The sequence below is a fragment of the Schistosoma haematobium genome, chromosome 3 (assembly GCF_000699445.3).
Source record: "Schistosoma haematobium chromosome 3, whole genome shotgun sequence".
Taxonomy (NCBI): Eukaryota; Metazoa; Platyhelminthes; class Trematoda; order Strigeidida; family Schistosomatidae; genus Schistosoma; species Schistosoma haematobium.
This window is the reverse complement of record NC_067198.1, coordinates 39,009,781-39,032,269: the sequence shown is the minus strand read 5'-3', so window position 1 is coordinate 39,032,269 and position 22,489 is coordinate 39,009,781. Positions and strand designations below refer to the sequence as shown.

General features: G+C 34.2%; 1 protein-coding gene across 1 annotated transcript; it reads right to left on the bottom strand.

The window, feature by feature from the left end:
• Positions 1 to 2,183: 2,183 nt before the first annotated feature.
• Positions 2,184 to 21,964, bottom strand: ACAP2 (Arf-GAP with coiled-coil, ANK repeat and PH domain-containing protein 2). The gene is made up of 7 exons (XM_012943132.2): positions 21,929 to 21,964; positions 19,374 to 19,643; positions 16,176 to 17,771; positions 12,304 to 12,727; positions 11,638 to 11,933; positions 10,320 to 10,529; positions 2,184 to 4,187 (listed from the first exon to the last, which is right to left on the bottom strand). The coding sequence occupies exons 2-7, from the start codon at positions 19,584 to 19,586 to the stop codon at positions 3,708 to 3,710; spliced, it is 3,219 nt and encodes a 1,072-aa protein (XP_012798586.1). The 5' UTR covers positions 19,587 to 19,643; positions 21,929 to 21,964; the 3' UTR covers positions 2,184 to 3,707.
• Positions 21,965 to 22,489: the final 525 nt, after the last annotated feature.

Genomic DNA, 22,489 nt, shown 5'->3' with positions numbered 1-22,489 from the left:
TGAACGGTGAACGTTACATAGTACTGATATAACCTCACAGGTTAAGTTTACTATGTGAAATAGCTCAAACTTTCAGTAAACTTTGTTTGATGTTAGCTCGTTAAAGTCAATCAAACGACAATCCAGATGCACCGTCACATTGGAAAGTAGGCAGATGACGATAAGAACAGACAATCATGATCAAGTTCTTTTAAGTAACGCGTTCTACTACGGAAATCGAATATGATACAATGATAATATGATTTTCAAATATATGACCGAAATATAATCGGTCATTATTAATGTTGTATATGGAAATGATTTTCATAAAGCTATATTGTATTAAAGAAGTGATCAGCAGAAGTGATTAATTGATTTAATGTTATTTGATTTAAAAGACTATACCAAAGCTTATTATGCCACATTATGGACTCTCAATTAAAAATCTGTTTTCTTGCTTCAACGAAAGGATTGAATATAGACCTTTGTTAAAATGTTTTTCTTTTATTTGAAGCTGAATATTTAGTTACATTGATCATATAATATGTAGATTACAATCCGGTTCTTCTACAACATACTACTGATGAATCCCAAACTAAGAGGAAACAAACCCTGGACCCGAATTTCGTGCTCGCGAGCCGGACAGCCCAGTGGTAATATCACCGACTGCAAAACTGGGTGATATGGGACCAGGGAGCACCAGTCCCCTCAATATTACAGGTACACCTTGCTGACGAGTGCCAAATAGCAAGAAACCCGGTTTCAGGATTTTCTGTTGACTACCTCAACACAGTGCACGCAATGTCCAGTCATTTAGACTAGTGGCCACATTGCAACATGGTCGGTAACATTCGATCTGCACTAAGAAGGACTTGAAGCACATGACACTGATCACCATCCAGTGATCAATCAATTGTGAACGAAAAGGATAAAAAAAATTCAGCCAAAAACTTAATTTCATCATCAATGTATACATAGTCAGATTATAACATAGGTTCATTAAATAATCTACCTAGAATATATAATTCACACAGACTAAAGGAATGTTATAATAAATTATTGATTCTACTCTTAATATTCACTAATCAACTAGGTTCATTCGACATTTGGATAAACATTTATGAACCATTAGTTTTAAGTAAACAATCAGTGATAAGAAAAAAAGAAAGAACGACTAAACAGTACGTATATGGAGAGTATTCGTAACCTACGTTGTAAGTTCATATGACGTTACTTACTTACTTACGCCTGTTACTCCTCGTGAAGGAACATAGGCCGCCGTCATATGACGTACTTCTATCAAAATTCAACTCTCCTAACAATTTTTTATAAGATTTTATTCAGTTAGTGTTATATATTAATTATATTAATTAATTTCCATTGATCAATATTTTTGTGTAAATATGATAACACAATTATGTACATAACTTATTTCTAATTATTCATTATGTTTTAGATTGTAAAGAGTTGAAAAGAATTTCTAGATCAAATGAATCTATATTCATTTGTTACAACGGTTATTTGATATGAATCGTTTAAAAAGTTCCTTTCTAGTGTAAAGAAAGAAGTTAGAATATATCTGATAAATGTTCATTATAATGCTGGTTACATATATCGAGATGTTAATTGAAATCCACTTGATAACTAATTCAATTTGTATATGTACTTGTGCCTGTACATTTACTTTCTAAGATCTAAGGAATAATGTAAAAGTAGAGTAGATATATACTATCCTGTACTTGTTCTTGATTACCAATGTAAAAACAGTTAATGACAACAGTCATTTTAGTATCTAGGTTAGTCCAACTTTCTGTCGTTAACCTATCTTTATTAACTGGAATAATCAACAATTAATACTAGTTTACAAGGACAAATTCTGAATTCCATACTTCAGTTAGTGTATCTCACTAGTTACTCCTTATCATAGTCTACCCTGAAATCGAATTGTCAAGTCCTGCTACTTTACTTCTATAATTTTCATTGAAGACTCTCAGGTTAGACACAACATCAAATTTAGAATTTTTTGAACTATCTCCAATTTAAATATTTACCAAAAGCGCCAGTAAGCCATAGTATTGGGTCAGTGAAATCTTATTGGTTAGCAATAGAAGATGGACAGTCAGACAAAGGCAGTTGTTCTGTAATTTATCCCTCTATATTTTGTTAATAATATGTATTGTTCAAGTTCTTAATCGATCTTTGATTGAAGTGTGAGAGAATAGTCTCATGATCGAATTTATTATTATTTAAACACATAAATATTGGTACAAAGCGGCACTGAATACATATGCGTCACACTTCATCATTCCATTTGTATGAGGGCTGGGATACTTACTGCTCGGGTGCCAAAACCCAAGTAGATGGTTTTCTTAAGGGGCTACTCCCCCTAAGTGAATAAAATACAACTAATATTTAGTACATGATTTTCAAGAACAAAGAAAACTACTACTAGTAGTATTTCAGCTAACATTACAAAACAATAAAATCAACATTACGTAATGTATTATAGAAGAACATATGGAACTCAAAACAACTTTCAACTAATATCAAAGTCAGGATCTTCAATGCGAATATCAAGGCAGTTCTACTGTACGGAGCTGAAACTTGGAGAACTACAACAACCATCATCAAGAAGGTACAAGTATTTATAAACAGCTGTCTACGCAAGTTACTCAACATCCATTGGCCGGATACCATCAGCAACAGCCTTTTGTGGGAGAGAACAAACCAGCTTCCAGCTGAAGAGGAAATTAGAAAATGACGATGGAAATGGATAGGACATACATTACGCAAATCGTCAAACTGCATCACGAGACAAGCCCTAACTTGGAATCCTGAAGGGAAACGGAAAAGAGGAAGACCAAAGAACGCATTACGTCGGGAAATAGAAGCACATATGGAAAGGATGAATAACAACTGGAAAGAGCTGGAAAGGATTGCACAGAACAGGGTTAGATGGCGAATGCTGGTGAGCGGCCTATGCTCCTTCACAAGGAGTAACGGGCGTAAGTAAGTAATGTATTACAGAAGTATATGTTACTCCCAAAATATTAAATGAAAAGTTTTATTGTCATATACAAAACAAAATAATAATTAAAATTGAAATTAATACAAGAAAATAAAACGATAGAAATTGAAGAGAATTTAAAACGAATAACAAACAAATTATAAGGAAATAAATGAAATTTTTCTATAATGATAATAATAGTAGTAGTAATGAATGTACCGGTTATGTATATATATGTTCATCAAGTTGAAAGGAATAAGACAACAATATAACAAATGGCATCTTACTATGAAGCTATAGTTCACTAATTTCAATTCATTTCTGAGAAATTTTGAATGATGATAATAGTAAACAATAATAATAATAATAATAATAATAATAATAATAATAATAATAATGGAATATTGTTTACAGATACTTTTAAGCATATCACTAACACTAAGTTTATGGAATGAATCTATTAGAAAACATTCTTATAAGACAAATGATCAACTGAAACCAAACATTGAAGTCATTTATTATCTGTAATCTATTTAAAATAAATAACATGTTCACATATTAAACGGGATATAAAGTACAAGATTAATAATAATAAGTAATAACAAGAGATCAGATCAGCAAGTAATTTTGATTGAATATAAAGAAGCATCTTTCCAGGATCCAGGAATTGGAAAATAAGGAAATAATTATCGAATAAAAGATAAGATGATTTAATTATTTACTATATTTTATCAGACAAGTCAGAACGTTTTTTAATTTTGTCACGTCGCCGCCGAATATCAACAGCACCATTAGATAAACCAGTTGGACTAGTAAAATCACGATTAGTAGGCGAAGTCACAATAAGAATTTCACGATTGGTGGTAGGAGTTGATGTGATGGTAATATTAGTAGAAGTAGTGTTGGTAGTATTAGTACTACTACTAATAGTACTACTATTACTACTGGGAATCGATGAACTCACTCCATAATTTGGTCGGATTTTAATAACTTTATTCGTAGTGTATGTTATTTCTGGTTTTGGTAGACAATGTAATGGAGAGAGGTTATATGATTCAAGATTCTGATTTGCTATTTCGTGATTGTGATCATCAACTTCATCATCATCGAAATTATCATCACAATTCAAATAGTAAGTACGAGAGGTGAAGTCGCGAAATACATCATCGACTGTTTCATCGTTCAATGTGAAGTCAGATTTCTGTTAAGGAAATGAATAGAGAAGAAAGGAAAAAAAAATTTAATAACAACAAATAAACCGTGAAATTAATTGGATTGAGTAAGTTTAAAAGACTGGCTTTCAATGACAAAATGTGCAGTTATCCTTGGGCCTTCAAAATACTGAAGGTGGAGACAGCATATCTTTCATCTCAGAACGCTCAAATACGGCCGTGAGTTTAGACCCCGAGAGGTTCCACTGATTGCCTTTATGTGGTAGGGTTATTGAACGTCTGGCACTTTAATCAGGTTGGTGAGTACAGAGGGTCTACTTCACTCAGTATAGCAAACCCTCTTAGGCTCCTCTTATATCATTGTGTGCTTCCAACTCGAAAAATGGAACACATCTACCAAGTACAGGTCATTAAAATTAGCCTTAGGCCACATTGTTTGAGTGTGGGTTGGTTATCCTATCAGGCTGTTCAAATTGAAGTAGCAGGTGGACTGGAGTTCGAACTCGCAACCCAGTGGTTAAAAAGGTTACATGTTTCAACCGACAAGTCACCGACAGACTAATAAATAGTTTAACTATAAATATAAATCATTTCACTAATTAAAACTATAAACTGCATTGTTTAATAAGCGAAGAATCAAGACGAATGTCACATAGTCGGTAGCCGCAGCCCAATCATTATTACCATTGTTAATAATACCAATAATGATGATTATTTTACAAATACAGAAAATAATTTATGATCTATGGTCTACTTTACATCTCTATAACCATAAGGTCTCTCTGTGTGTATACAACACTTTAAAATGACTTGTTCTTAACGAAAATTTCACATTGAAATAAATGTCTGGTATTTTTGTTTAAATAATCGTGAACTAAAATGTAAACCTGAAACCTGGCAAAAAAAGTGATTGAACGCATAATAAACAAGTGAATTATCAATTTTCTCTGGAATATAATAAGCTTAAAATTCCACAAGTTACTAAAAATCACTGATCCTTAGAAAATTTCAAATGTTATCATTATCCATATAAGATTTAAACAAGCATTGTTCAGCACAGTAGTCATTGATGTCTTCATTACGAAGGACCTAAGTCCTGTACAGAACTGAATCAAGAATATGAAATGATAATCAATAATAAGCTGGTATTTAGATCCCAGTACTTGTTAAAACTGAGACCGACAGGTGAAAAGTCTGTAATTACTGTATTGTTGGATAATGTGATTTTTAACTACACAAGACGAATTACCTGAAGGTCCGTAACATATCATTAATAAAAGTACTGAGGTTCAAAGAATGCAATCTAGGATCTGCACTTTGGTTATCTCCGAACGAAAAACACTAAACACACAGTGACCTATTACATCATAATTATTTTCATGGACTGTTGTAAGAAACCCGTAATCAAAAACGCAGTGATTTTATCATATTAAACGAATGTTATCCATATAAGTTTGATATATCTACAGATATAATATGAAAATCATTTCTTGTTTTACAAGGATAGAGCCTATGTAATTTATGAAGTAAGAAGTTGAGGATATCAGTTGAGTTAGCATAAATTTCAAACCTTAGGGAAACACTCTAAAGACTCCAATGACAAGTTTTATTACTATTTAGAGTTTGTTAAGCATGCAGAAATTGCACAATCGATTTTTATTAAATTGATTTTATTTTCTTACTATCTTGAAATAAAGCTGATGGTCACACAAAACTAGTTTTCACTATGGACGACAACTGTAAACGACCAGTGATATTGAAGTGTATGTTACTCACAAGATTGTCTGTAAGTAGTGTGTAGCGTTACGTGACGTCAAAGTTGCTACAACTGTCAGACGGAGTGAAATGGTTCAATGCATCGAAGGCACGAAGTTGCCAGAATACTTGGAGACCAGATGAGAAGATAGTGCAAATGGCAGAACAAACCAAAAGACGCAAATGGACGATTGAAGGGTATGTATATGTATTCTCGCAATAAATACACATTCCTCCTGCCAATTGTTGTGCTTTACGATATAAGGATGAATAAGAAACTAACGAAATTAAACAGTGTTTCCGACTTTAGAGATAGGTTATCTCAATCTTTCCGAAGAATAAATTAACTACCATTATTTGTTCGCCAAACTGATGGTTACTTATCCTCCAAGACTGACTTGAAAATGCTTACACCTATGACTACATCCTATTTTATTAGTGAAACCACCAGCTACAAATTATTACGAATCGTAATAAAATAAAAGTAGCACAAAGTCTCGTACACGGATGTATATTCAGTTACAATTTGTGTATATTACTGGGTTTATTTGAGTACCGACAAAGCAAATAACTAAATAGGAATTAATCCTTTCAATGGTTATTAACTTTGACATTTTGAGAGGCATGAACTGTAGAAAGTGTTTTACAGACCAAGTAAATCAATAAACTAACCAAGTAAAACATTTGATAGAGTAAGTAAGATATATACACTTGAATAAAAGAACTTCGGATTCATAAATATATTCTTAAATGTAAATCATACTGGTGCTACACTGTAGCATCATAGATATCCTATAAATTTATAGTAGTGGTCACATTACAAACCAATCAATAATTCGTTATTTATTGCCTGTTTTAGACAAACTGTTCACAATAGTTAAACTAATGAGTGTAGTGTGGTTAATCAAGTTTAATGGGAAACTTGAACAGACATCTGATTTGGTGTAATTCATCAGAAATTTGTGTAGCCAAACTATGTGGAAATCATCATCATGTAGGTATTTTCGCGGCTGCAGTTCCAAGCACCATACATAGAAGACAATCACTTTAATGGTTCGTGGGATCCACGTTCTTCGGGTATCCCTAGTCCTAAGTCAAGATAGCTTGGTAGTAATGGCTCTGACAGTAACACTAATTTGAATCCCACACGAAGCATTAGTTCCCTCAATAATGGAGGTACGTACTGTTTTGTAATTACCCAGTATGTTGTTAACTACTTCTAGACACCTAGATATTTAACACTATGTTTGTTATTACTTATTGATCAGTCAATGAAGACTTCTGTTTAAATAAAAGAAAAACTGACTAACCATCAAAACAGTATAGAATCTGGACCAAACAATACATAAGTGCGCACGAGTTGGTATGACCTTTGCTGGTTCAATAAATGGACATACATATATTGTTACTGAACTACCTGAATGGACTTTAAATATTAGGTGTAAAAATACCAATGAATCACTCAATATATCGAGCGAATGAAATATACTAACGTACGAAATTTAGACTAATTATAAAATGAAGAAACATGTGAGATTTCATACTGAACATATTTAAGTGACTGATGTGCTGGTAACGACCAAAATCCTATGTGTTAGTATCATTACAGGACATTGAAGTGACTCTGAGGATTAGTCACAGAAGGTGCGAATATGAAGGGTTACATTCAAACTTTTACCAATGGTTTTAACGATTCTAAATAGCGATTTCCAGCTGATTATAGTTGAAGTTTTGGGGAGAGAAAGAGGTTCTTAACACTTTTCTTCTTGGTGTTACTCGTATGCTGGATTCTAACGGTTTTGCTGGATGCAGTATTCTATAATGTCCACTTTTACGACGGAAGATTTCTAACTCCTTGGTACCAGTTTATTTTCGACCACAGGATTTGCAGTTAGTTTTATTCTGAACGGGACTAATACCAGGACCTATGCCAAGTCCATTCACATATCGTTTTCGGTAACAGCATGCACCCCACACCACCCTTGGTTTCAGTACGTTTACAAAAACCATGACACAAAACATGCTTATATCCCACCATATAACCTAAAGTCAGAAGGTAAGGTAGAAAGGTCCACTGACACATTCAGGTGAGCACTCACATAAACCTATGAAGAATGGACACACCTACATTTCTAAAAAAACGCTTTAAATCCAGTTACAACTATATCAACCGATTTAATAACTTTAACAAGAACATCAGCGTCACCCGCTTGGTGGTTCTTTTATATGACAGAGGTGCTTTACAGATACTTATATCTTTCAATTCTTAAGTTCATGCGAGTTTGTTAATAAATATTAAGCAAGGTTAATTTTCAGGATTAGTACACTAAACTTTCGTTAAACATTCAGGAACATCAAGCAAACTAAGTCATAAGTCCGAATCATATTTAAATACCACTCAGATCATTTATTTGTCCCCGAATAGACAATTTATTTATTTATTTGAACACATAAATATTCGTACAAAGAGACAACGAATACAAATGCGCCACACAAGTGTAGGCTATGATACTGCCCGGGTGCCCAAACCGATAATTCAATTGATACTTATATTTTTAAACTGACCGTAAATCAAAGACAGACAAAGTAAACTATAATAGCTGGTCGGGAAAGTGTGTCTAATTAAATAGTAGAAATGAAGATCAAGGGAAAACTAACTGATTATTTAGTCAGTCTTATGTGTATTTTACACTTGCTATAGTTGGTAAATGTTTTAGGCATGCTCATCTACCTCATGCAACGATATGCTATGCTAATAAAGAATGCTTAAGACAGTCAAACCAACAGATCGTATACACCCACAAATGTATTGCCTGATCAACATAATCAAACCAAGAGATACGAACTTGTCGTTTGGAACACATGTGATAAATATAATCTATGGTTGAGTTCGTGTAAGCTTACTGAAATAAGATTTCACACAAACAGATGATAATGGGAATTTAAAACACCGCGAAAAAGTATATCATTTCAATTCTCCCCAATTTATGACCGAATGAAAGAACAAAACCATTAAAAATAGAAAACTGGTTAAATAAAATATAAAAGACACTAGCTAATGGAAGGAAGTAAAGAAGTGATAAGATGTATAAGATTTACAAAAAGGTAGAGATGTCTGTAGTGTTATGATCAATCCTGATGAAAATCATCTGCGGTCTACAGCCATCAATTTTTACCATTTAAAGAACTTTTGCCCAAGTAGTCAACACTTTCTTGGACGACATATATAGTTACTACTCAGCGGTTTTAAAACCTGGTGGCATACTGAAACCTAAACACTTATGTTCTGCCTAGAATCCTGATCACAGTGACATCCCTCTATATTGCGATAAACGATGATTCAACATTTGCAATACAAACTATGTGCTACCAATAATCGATAAAGGTTTACAATTTTCTTTAATTAAAAGTGTTAGTTCTTATAATAAACAGATAATGGTCAAAGAATCAATAGAAACTAAAGAGCACCACACCTGGTTATTTAGCCATAAGTTGAAATATGTCGCAATAGTGTAAACAATGACTCGTCAATACATCCGATTTGACAATAATCACTCTACTTATGTGAATTCATAAATCAAAAACTGTAACTGAAAGTATTGATAGATTAAACCTGACTAATAAACAGTTAATCATGAAACAAACCATATCAGTAAAGTACCACAAATTCGACCAACTATTACACGTTTTGTTACTATTAACAGACATAATATATTATCGAACTTACGAACTGATCTAAGTTAGACAACCAATGAAACCCTGGAGGCACTGGACCGGCAATTCGTCCTAGTATGAGACTCCTCAACAGTAGGCATCCTTGACCACAGGACCTTCGGTCGTTTGCTCGCGTAAACATTAAACTCTACACCAGTGAACAGTGATCCTAGCATGTACGAGTGTAACTTAAATCAGTCCATAGTATTATGCGACTAACTTGCATTGTCTTCTGTGGGTAGCTTCCTAACTCTCGACTCAGTTGAACTCCTCTACACACAGCTTCTTAATAAAACTCCAGGAACTTTAATGATAATTAATACTAGTAAATATTGATCAGAACAACATATATAAGCGAACAATATTGTTTTAGATTAGATCACCAGGCTTTACTCTAATATACAGTAATATTTATATGCATATACGAAATTATTAAACCAATCAAGGTAGTTTATGAGTCAATGATAACAATGGAATAGATTACATAAATAAACGTAATAAGTGAAAAATACAAATTGATAATGTGGTGACAGGTGTACTAAATTTCAAAAACTCAACTATATGAAGGACATAAATATGAAAGCAAATGAATTACTGACTAACTCACACATACCAGAAGCTATAGGAATTCGATTGAGTTTTAAAGATAATAATAATAATAATAATAATAATAATAATACATATAGACTAACCTTAGCAGTCTCATTTAACCGTTGCAATCGTAGCAATGTTACAATATCAGCATTGGCTAACTGTAATGCCACATCCAATGGTGATTTGCCATCATTATCGGAGATCAGCTGATTAGCTCGTCGACGTAATAACAAACAGACCAGATGAACACGACCGAATTGGCAAGCGTGATGCAGTGCTGTTCGACCACGGTCATCTTTTATATCAATCTAAGAGATGAAAAATGGAGGAAAACATTGAAAATCAACCCTGTAGAACGAATTCAAACTTTTCAACAAGACTTAGATAGTTCTTTTTGAAATCAATAAACGAATGAACTGTTTAATCCTTAATAAAACATCAGTTCAGAGAGAAAACTCGAAGCGAACTTTTCTCTTATTTTAAACAAAATATTCCCCAATGACTTTTATATAGGTAATTTTAATAGTTGGGATCATGAGTCAATCGAGGCTAGACCACCATGGAAAACCTGGAAGCATTGGACGGCCGTTTCGTCCCATCATGGGACTCCTCAGCAGTTTGCATCCACGATCCCGCCTTGAGAGATTCCACCCCAGGACGTATCGGTCTCGCGCGCGAACACCTAGCCTCTAAACCACTGAGCCGGCATCCGACGGTGTTAACGTCTCGCGAGGCGGGATCGTGGATGCGCACTGCTGAGGAGTCCCACAACGGGACGAAACGGCCGTTCAGTGCTCCTAGGTTTTCCATGGTGGTCTAGCCTCGATTGATTCATGATCTCAACTATCACAATTACTATAATATCCACAAAACCCCTTCCGACACTTTTATATAGGTATTCACAGCATATTTGAAAATTATTGATAGGCGAAAATTTTCAGTCGATGAAACTAGATAGATTATGCACAGAGTAAAATAAGTCTTGTGACAAAAAAAATATAACATCAACACGTGTGGATTGCCTGAATGTTAATATAAAATATTTGAAGGGAGCTGAATTTCTTTAATATAGACAACCGGAAATAACATGAGATTTAGAAGCTTGATAGATATATTTACCTTTTGTTATTGTTGTAATTAACACTTTCAACAATCTAGTTATTTTCTGTTAAACTCATAACAATTAACATCATTTATAGGTTTTCTCCGCATGCCGATTTCGTGGTTATTGTAATTTATAGACTTTATTGGTTCGTTTCGAACTATATCTTTTATTCTCACTAAAGCAAATGATACTACAATTATTCCTATTTTTAACTTGTTACGTTTATATGAAAGTAATAAAAAAAATTCGACTGATGAGCATTTGTATAGGCTAAATTATTTCAAAATTATGGTGATAAAATTTCAACTTACATCTGCACCATTTAACAATAAAAACTCGCATGCTGCTATAGAACCAATACGTGAAGCCAGTATTAATGGAGGGTAACTACTGGTAGACATTTCATCAGTTTTTAATTTTCCATCTGGACTACCACCTCCAGTAAGACCGGATAAAATAAGAAGTGGGCAACCAAGTCGAGCACCAAAACTAACTAAATAATTTGCAGCAATTTTCTGTTCAGTTAATCTTGAATGTGCCCTTGATCCGTTTTTTATGCTTGACTTGTTTTTTTCATATAAGGTTTTGATAGTATTTAACAGTTCGTCTAAAATAACAAAAAATAGCTAAACTGTTTAAAAGAATAATTAAGAAAATGAGGTTCACTGGATTGTTAAGTTTGGCTCAAAGATAGAGGCTTTCATGGATAATCATCCAGTTTAGCAAGCACTGAGGACTAGAGAGTATAACTAGATTACTATTACATTTTACTTTAAAATTTTGCGACAGTGCTAAAATCCCTCCGCTAACCAAGGGATGAAAAAAGTATATATTTAAGTCCCCTGCCAGCGACGCCACACAGTTACTACTATAAGCTCATTTAAAATTCAGTATTCTCTAACGTGAACCAACCTATACTATTATCCTGTTGACTACACTAATCCTTAAAAAGTTATTAGTTGAATAATTACGCTTACTTAGAAGAGTATATCGACGAATATTATGTCGAGTTAATTTCCTGTCGGGACTACTTGATATACAAATTGATGGTAATGAAGATGACGATTTAGGATGATAGATAAGTTCCGGAAAATCCTGACGTATTTGAGCACATGTTTCTTGCCAATTATCATATAGCTGTTTAATCCACTGAACAGCTTCCGTTGAATCAGAGACTTTTTCTTCAAGTGGTAGAGAAAGACGAGCAAATTTAAAATGAACCCATTTAGCCTCAACCCAAGCTTTACGTTGCTCAAATGGTGTGTCAGATGATAAACGAGGAAATTCTGATGCATAACGTTGCCAATTTGATTCGAGAATTTCATTTACAAGTTTGTTACCTAAATTCAACATGACATGTAATAATTCCGGTTGCCAGTTGTCTAGGGTCAATGATCTGACCTGTGTAAAATATAGAAAAAAGGAGGTAAATACAATCAGAACTGAAACTAACTTATATGTCAGATGTGACCAATAACCAAATTTGGGATACACATTTCATGCATATTAGGACCCACCATCAAACTGAGTTATAACTATATATTTATATTTTATTTGGATACAAACCGTTCATAAGAGCACCAAACAACCATAAAATTCAGTAGACAGGAAGGGGTTTGTGCATAAAACTTTATATTATTTATGTGAAGACCAAGAACAGCATTTGGCTTAAAGAACCATAACAAGTAAAAATGAAACTCAAACGTACAAAGCCGTTTCTAACGGCCTGTACTCTTCTGTTGTTTGCGTTGAAGACTGCAATTGATGTCTCATTTTTGGCATATGGATGAATTGACCCAATAATGCAATATACTTACAAGTTTTTGTGAAGATTGGATACTCACTAGAGGTATTCACAAAGGACGAAAAAAGACTGACTGATTTTAGTCTCTAATGTCAACAAAGGGAAAATACAAACTTTCGCAAGTAAAATTTATACTCATTGGACAAGCTAGTGGCTATCGGAACTCAGTAGTTCATTGGATAAAACATTGGCGTTTTAAGAAAAAGGTACTGTGTTTGAGTCCGTGGGATCCAGGTAAACCCAAATGACGGGACTCGAATAAGATAAAGCACATGTCCTGGATATCACTGCTAGCCAACTTTACTAAAAACCTATTTATTGCTAAAGTTTCATTATTTATACTAGTAACTCACAAATTTACAGAAGTTGAACTAATCACGAAAAAGCCTTGAACAAATTTATTAGTAGTTATCAAATCCCAATAATCTTCTTGATATATATGTGGGATCAAACCTTGTTGACATATACACTCTCAATGCAGATGTTTCTGCATTATTGTTACTTGGTTTTACCTTAATTAGGAAGAATTGTGTCTTTTAGTTAAAACTCAAATGCTATAATGATTAATCATAGGGATTAAATACCAATAATCAGTCAGCTACAAGATAAGACCAAGCACATATATGCATCGGTCAAAGTTGCCATACCACATTAGCACAACAAGATGAACACCGAATTCATATAAGTAGTTAACTCAATGACGGTAATATATAAAAGAAAGACTGTATATAAGGATGTAGTACAGGAAGAAATACCAACAAAGACCAGTTAATTTGGTTTTATAAATTAAAGAGAAAAGATTACTTATATTTCATTTGTTAAATGACTGTTATAAAGCAGAAAACTTTTATTAAAGTAAAATGGTCCCAATTAACTCAATTCTTAAGACGATATATACTATTTTTAAAAAATAGTTAAACCTGAAAGATCCATAACGAATTCAGAAAGCATGATAGTATAGTGAATGTATTTCCGCCATTCGTATAGACTCTAAAACATAACAGTTAACTTCTTCAGTCACTGAAATGCTTAACAGGTGATTGTACACTGGTTATTTTCTTATCGATTTTTTTATCCACTTGGTAACATAAAAGGTGGCTAGATTTTCTAAAGAATGTATATATTATTTCAAATACATAAACACTAGTGGAACACAGGCGACAAAAAAGGAAACGAAAATAAAGAGGATACTTGTTGTTTTTTCTAAATGGCTAACGGTAAATTCACTCAATACGTTACTCTGTAGTCTCGCATGATCAATAGGTCACGGAAACTCCCACTTCCAAGAGCCTCCAACTAAAATTATTAGGTCACAGAAGTGGTTATAAGTACTTTTAACTATTTAGGTTCATAGATCACATGATTATACAAGAAAAACATTAAGGTAAAACGTAACACAACTTTTACATTTGAGAAATATATTCAACCAAGACAATTTAGCTGCAATACTATCTAAACAACTCACTCTTTTTATTGGTACAGGATAAAATGGTTATTAATGAATCAAAAGGCTATGTGAAAACTACCATAAGACCCCTTATTTATTATTTATTTATTTAAACATAAACATAGATAGAAGGTACCAAATAGATATGCGCCACATAAATCATTCGATTTGTGTGAAGGCCTGGATACTGCCCGGGTGCCCAAACCGAAGCAGCAATAAGACCCCTGTATTAGTTTAGAGATCTTGAGAATATCACAGACCACACACAAAACACAAAAAGTAAAGTGAATAGATCTAATATATACATGATAACGGATCCTAACTATTGTCATAAGCAAGATTATTTTATATCACCTGAATTTCTATAGCATAGTCCAGGTCCGTACTAAATTCCCAGAAACTTATCTCTGCTATGCAGCATAGACATTTTTTGTCCATCGAAATTGATTGTGGACAGATCATATCGGAGTCAGCTATGAAATACAGAGGTGCAAGACTATAGTTCCTCTTGGAGTAACTGATCAAATTATAAAAATACTAGAGTTAGATGACAAAAAAGAAAAGTGATATGCCAATCAACTGTATTTACTACAGAACAGTTAAATATTCACTAAGAAGTATAGATTACCAGTAAGTGTATTTATAAAGTCCCATTAAAATGGTAACAATTTCCACGCGAATTTTTTGACCACTCCACTTATAAAAACTGTATTACAGTAGGTTCCTAATCACTCTAAGATGCTATAAGTTTATTCTAGTAGATTCTAAACATCGAAAATGTGTGTAAAATGCTTTATTGAGCCCAAACAATAACTAAAACATATAGGGGTTGGAACATCCAACTCATTAAATGGGAGCAGATGCATCTGGTAACTATTAAAGATAGTCTCCATTCAATTAATCCACCAAAGGCAAGTTTGACGCCAGTGGGATCATTTGTGGAAAAGATTTCACATCAGTTAACAACCTTTAAATACAACTAGGACTCTAAATCAAGTATTTTGAGAAGTAGTATATCCGTCGAATTATTTTGACTATCTGAATCATATTGCATTGCATCTCGCAGTCAATAGACGCATATTAACCTGACAAAATGCAAGTACGGAAAGAATTACAGCTCTTTATAGATGTAAGGGTTTATAAAACTACTTTAAAAGACAGACTATCTGATCACCCTGAAACAGATCCACTATTTTATTCGCTTTTTGAAAATGTATATATAATTTAGTAACCAAAAGAGAAAATGCCAAAAAATCAGTTGCATCCATTATCTTTATCTAAAGCTAAAGTTTGAACATTATTTCATGCTTTTTATTCCTCTACCTCAGTACTTCTTTTTGAACCATAATATATTATTTAGTTTGGTACCATCGTTGATAACATTGTTATTTCAACTCTTTTGTGGTGAATCTTGTTAAACTGATTCTCTCCGTAATGTGGGACGGGGTCATTCTTTGATATATTTATGCCACATTCTATATTGTTTATACGACTGACTAACTGATTTAAGATAATTATCAAATTAGAATTATTTAGGAATTGCGCTCTAAGAAGTAGAATGAGGACAAAAGTAACAACTAAAATTAGCGTCAACTTACCTTAGAAATATGAACACCTAAACTGCGATGAACTGCAGCGCACAACGTACATAATGTCACACCCAGATTAATGCTTGCCCATCTTGCATCTCCTACAGAACAATCAGCACAATAACGATTACCAGACAAATCAGGCTCACGCCATAGCAAAATTCCACTTTTGTTATTCAATACATCTTGGCCTGAAATAGATGAATGGGACACTTGAGCTAAATGGTCATTCGTACGACCATTTGGGAATCCTGAAACAGAACTAGTTGTTGGGCTGTTAGAAAAGTCCAAACTATTTTGAGTTGGACTGCGAGAAGTTAACAGATCCAGCGAATTGCTGACAAAATTTTCTTTCACCATTCCATTCTTTAAATAATGTGGTTCACTAGTTTGGCATAAATCATGAAAACCAGATCGTAAAGTATTAACCCAAATATCCAATTCATTTACGTTAATAGCTTGTAAATAATATGTTCGATGGCCTGAGGATATTACTTCAAAAACAAATCGACGATCTGTAGAATTATTCAATAAGTTTATAGGTTTCTCTGCAGCTGTCAATCGTTTATTTGGTTGGGCAATTCGGGCCGTACAAAATCTAAGGTCAGTTACCATAATAGTCCATTGTGGGCTGGCTTGACAAAGCAACTGTGTCAGAAGACCACTTTCAGGCTGTTTATTTACAATTCCATTTGTCAAATGATCAGTATTCGATACAGATGTACAAACCCTTCGGTTTAATTCCATGGACACTGTATCAGTCGCAGACTGGAGGTCTGTAGATGTCAATCCATGGAAACGTTTACAATAAACTAACTGGTTTTCATGTACACGGAACCATCGCCGAGACCATGTACGCCAACCTTTCTTTCCACTTCTCTTGAATAAGTAACCTTCTAGTCGAGGGTTTGGTGGGTTGTTCAAATTTTTAATAGCCTTTATTTCAACAGCTCCAGCTTCTGATGGTTTAATTTTACTGGGAACTTCAGTATTTGTTTTCTGCTCAAAGCTAGTGATTAACTGTTTACATTGCTGAACTACTATTGAAGAAGTTAGACTGTTTGTTTTACTGGAACTATTAAATAATAAACCCAATTGTTCTGAATAAGATTGTTGAACAGAAAGTGCCAATATTACCAATCGCATATATGAAATAATATAGTTTGGTCCAATCACTTGACGAAGATGGGATAAATAGCCTATTGCTGTCCTTTGGTAAATTTCTTGAGCCTCTTTAACTTGATTATCAAATAATTGTAAATCTATAGGAGATCGTGTTGAATTCGCTGAAGCAGCGCGATTGATTAGATTATCAAGATGCTCATAAGCACGTTGAAAATTTGTTCGTAGATCATGCAACTTATTTAGGCTATCGTTATTTTTTGATAAAATATGTTCTATATCCGATATTTTAGTGGCTAGCCTTCTTGTTTGTTCTGCAAATAAACTTGTTAGATGAGTAGCATGATTAAGTATCTTCTGTGTGCCAAAATTATTCCATTCCCTCGACAAATTTGAATTAAAGGACCATGACTGTTTTTGATCTAAACCCAAACCAATGCATTTGGCCAATTTAAACAGAGAAGAGGAAAATGCTTCACCAGTCTGAGGAGAAACAAATGACACAAATTCTAGTGAATACACAAGAGTAAAATATTTAGACGTACAGTGTTTTCAAATATGATCATTTAGTTAAATGGAAAATCGTGCACCTGACAAATCTTTTATTTAATTTAATCCAATTATCAAAACAAAAAAGATTTCTTGTAATTGATTTTGACCCATACGATTATGTGACCATCCGAAACGCTCTACAGCTGCCCAACAAAGGGGAGCGGGATTTAAGTATTTTGGTCACCGAACCGGAGTTGATAAATGGGTATATGATTAAACTCATATCTTTCTTCCTTTATTTATTTATTTAATATAGATAAAATCTGACACAACTAGACACCAAAAACGTACCACACAAATAAAGAAATATAGAAAGTAGAAGAGGGAAGAACATAATTTTAAAAAAGAAGTGGACATTAGTAATAAATAATAGGTGAGATAATTCCGTTAAAAATACAATAAAGGACTCATCTAGTTAAGAGAATTTCTCACAATTTTATGACGAATGTAAATCAAAATTATAATATTGCCATTGAGTTCTGTTATAAAACGTATATGATACAGAGTTGGGTGTAAGATGCCCCTAAATACCCCGATAAGACCGAGAGTGGGGAGAGTCAGCTCTCCCTATCGAAATGTTCTCACATGGCAACGTGCGTACAACCGCTGCCAAGGAAGTCCTACTAAATGAATTCTCACGGTGGGGGTGTTGTTTACGAAATTGAGAGGATCGAAAGCGAATGTCCGGCGCTTTAACCTAATCGGTGGATACGGAAGATCCATCTAGGAGAGTTGGAAAATTTTGATTCCAAACCAATGGCGCACATGGGTTCCAGGATCCTAAGGAAACAAATGGCATATTAACCAATTTTCGGTCACCGGCTACCATGGGACTGTGTCACCTTATGTTGTTTCACTGCTTTGTGGATTAGACCTCTAGGTCGAAGGCTCGGGGCGTGGCTACCTAAGAAAACCACCCGCTTCGATTTGGGCAACCGGACAGTATCCCAGCCCTTACACAAACCAAATGATTTACGTGTTGCATATCTGTTTGGTGCCTCCTTGTACCAACGTCTATGCGTTTAAATAAATAAATAATAAATAAAAGATGCAACTACTGTGAACTTAGAGTGTTCACACCAGTGAATGGAACATTTCTTGAAATAAATTCAGAAATAAAAGACCATTTTAAGACAAAAGCATTCCCAATAAGAAAATGAAACACTGATGAAGGCAAATTATGAACAAACTGATTTTCTTACATTAATATAGATAACAAACCTATTTAGGAACATTGTGACATTTTAACAGTGGTCAATTTTATGAAATTCATTTGCTTTTGAGAAATATCTATATAAACATTACTCATAACAAACGTTACAATAGGTTTACCGATTACTTAGACTCACGAAAATCTGTGTATATCCTAGATAATCTCACATGTGACACCAGATATTTCTATCAAAGTGTGTACCAGTGTGCTGCACTCAACAACAAGGTAGGTAGTTTTCAAGTCTTTATTTAAAGAAATATATACCTATCACGTTCAAAATAAACATGCAACAAAAAAACACAAGTAAATAGAATGCTTACAATAACAGATTGTTGACAAATTTCTTGAATGAGATTATAGTAAGCCCGGATTCGACAGATCGTCAACTCAGCATGTGCAAGAGTTTGGTGTAGTTCAGGTGAATCAGCAAACGCTCCAAATTTATTCAAAGGAGAAGCAAACTTGGAAACAAAGTCATCAAGTACAGCCGATGTTTCATCGAAACACTGAGTGGATTCTAAACCAGCAGACATCTGTGGTACTTAAAAACGATTCACATAGATATTTGGAAATGAATATGTACGATGTCTCTAGTAGAGATGGAAATAAAAAATGAAAAAAGTTGGGTATATAAAATTGCAAACTGATATGTAGTTTTTAGAATTAAACATCAAATTAAAACACAGGGAAAGCAATTCGTAAAGTACAAACTTGTTGACTAGTCAACGTATAATCAGATACAAATAATCCAATGATTTACAGTGCTACGTTTTGGAGAGATAAAACTGAAAACAGAGATAGCATGTGAATGAAAGCGAAATATAAAAAATAAGGTGGCAAAAATGTCCTTTGCAGTATGATAAAGACAGTATTTATTTGCACCACTATGATCGGTTTTCAGATAGTTCATACAAGATTTTGCAGTATCAGCAAGTAAGATAATATATTTAAACACGATTCAGAACATCAGGCAACCACTTTTTGAACAAGTATCGATCGATTACAACATTATGATTCATAGTACTATTATCACATTCGTATGATGGATTTTTGGTCTCCCATGATGAGTTAAATATATGTCAACCTATATTGTTTTAACGTGGGTAACATGACCGAGCTACGAAGGATGGTGAAAGTTTTTAAGTTCATTGACTGATCTATTTTAACTGCCAATAACATTACCCTCAGTCACAACAGTGCTTACTCGGTGGTCTAGCCATGTACAAACAAAAGTTCTAAGGCACTTGTAATCGAGTATCCATAGTTTACAACTACTAACTTCCACATTCATGCCTCAGCTGTAGAACATCATACTAAAAACTGTTGAACAATGAAAAATACTTATTCAACTACCCTCCAGAGACTTGTCATATCTGAATATGACCGCCAAAAGCTTTTACCATCTGAGGAACTATCATAAAAAGCCACTAGGAAGATCCTAACTATAAAGAAACAAGTTACGAAACAAATGAATGTTGCAGTGACCTGACCTTAAAGATACAATCTACCAAGATAGTGTCCGCAAGCCGTAATTTAAATTTGAAGACCTTAGATGACAGCTTTATGGACAGGTCGTGGTAATAAATATGTACTTTTAAGATCATTATTTTTACTTACGTATTTCATTAGTTTCATATGGGTTATATAGGTAGTTCTTGACCATCAATAATGGTATTACTTCGGCTCTTTCTATGCATCTTGCCAACTTTCCCCAATATCGTGATATTAAGTGAGACAGCTTGGACCGAATCATATTTTCGTTCGGTTTTACGTTATTTCTGACTGGCCAAGGCTACCAAATTATTACTGGAGTTACTTTTGAGGCCCGAAACATGTTTTTTATGAAGTGTTTTTCCTACACTAACCACACACTATCTTTCTAAATGCATACATGTTCACTGACTTCAAAGCAACGTATAATATTAGTCTACCATCTTTCTAGTCACAGTTAAGTGTAAAGTACATGATTAAACCAGTCGTGTTATGAAATATTACACGCTAAGTGAAGACAACTATAAATATCGTTCGCCGAAACTTTTTCCATATAAGTAGAACCAGTTGATGTCTAAAATTTCACTACTACTATTTTGTTTGTTTATGGGTGAACCAGCTTATTCAATTTTTAACAGAAATAGTTGTTTCCTAGTGAGTTTTTGTATTCACGTTTGGATTTTTCGACTTCCCACAAGAGGCGATCACATCACTCGAGGACTAATAGGGCATTATTTTTATTAGTAATATATTGATTAGAACGAACTTTTGTGAAGACCATATGTATTGACCATTTGTGAACGGAATCGACAACTGCAGCTCTGTGCTAAGGTGGTGTGGCAACTCAAACTGATGTACGTACGTACGAAGTTCTACGTTGTTACTGACTGACTGACTGACTGACTGACTGAAACGGTCCATCATAACTGACAACTGTACTCGTCAAGCAACTTTCCATTAGCACCATCCTGACGGTTTTTCCATGAATTGGTGCAAATAAATTTAGACGATTGTGAGTAATCGCTTATCGAATGATTGATAGACCTACAGAGAATGTGCTGCACTAAGATGCACATCCCTTTGGATTTACACCCTTTAAAACCCGAAGGATAGGAAAACCCCGGGCGAGAATATCTATCTGTACTTAATTTCTTATGCGACAAAACCCCCTTTATATAAATTATATACCTTTCCTAAGTGGATGTGGCGTCATGATTCAAGGTCGTTTCCAGTTCTTTCACACTGTTAAGACCCACCACAAAATTGTATCTGTCAAAATGATAAAATAAACATTGGCTCTAAAAATATCAAAACGTTACACAACTGTAAAGATCCTCGAAATGATCAGATAAACTAACAGATATCCCACCAAGCAACTACATACCCAAAGACCTTGTCGCATCGTACTAATTTGTATAGGCGCCCTTTTAATTAGCCAGTATTGTTCAAATGGTTCTGGACGGAATAGAAGCTTTTGCCTAACGAGTTTCCATATCCAGTAGCAACGGATCGCCGATGTCTCCAGGTAGGAACCTAGGTATATTAATGATGAAAGAAGAAAAAGTAAAACGGTGAATCACAACAACTTACTGTGTCATCTCTGCATTCCCCCCTTGTCCATAGTTCTTAAGAATATGCCAGGCTTTCTCGTAAAGGACTCCTTGGAAGTCGCTTGGACTAGCTCGGTCGGCAGCGAATTACAGAAGTTGAATCCCCCCAAGGAGTAAAAGGTGTGTCTACAGTATTTTCTGTTGTGTTGTGTCTCCAGTTTCTGAGTGTTACACCTAAAGCTTGTGTTGGGACTAAGCTTAAGTAGGTGTTTAAGGGGATGTCCAGAAGTTTTAAGAATCTTGCAAGTTATTAGAGGGTCACCTCTAAGACGCCTGTACTCTAATGGATAGACTTTCAGTGATTGAAGGCACTCTTCATAAGACTTGAATTTGAG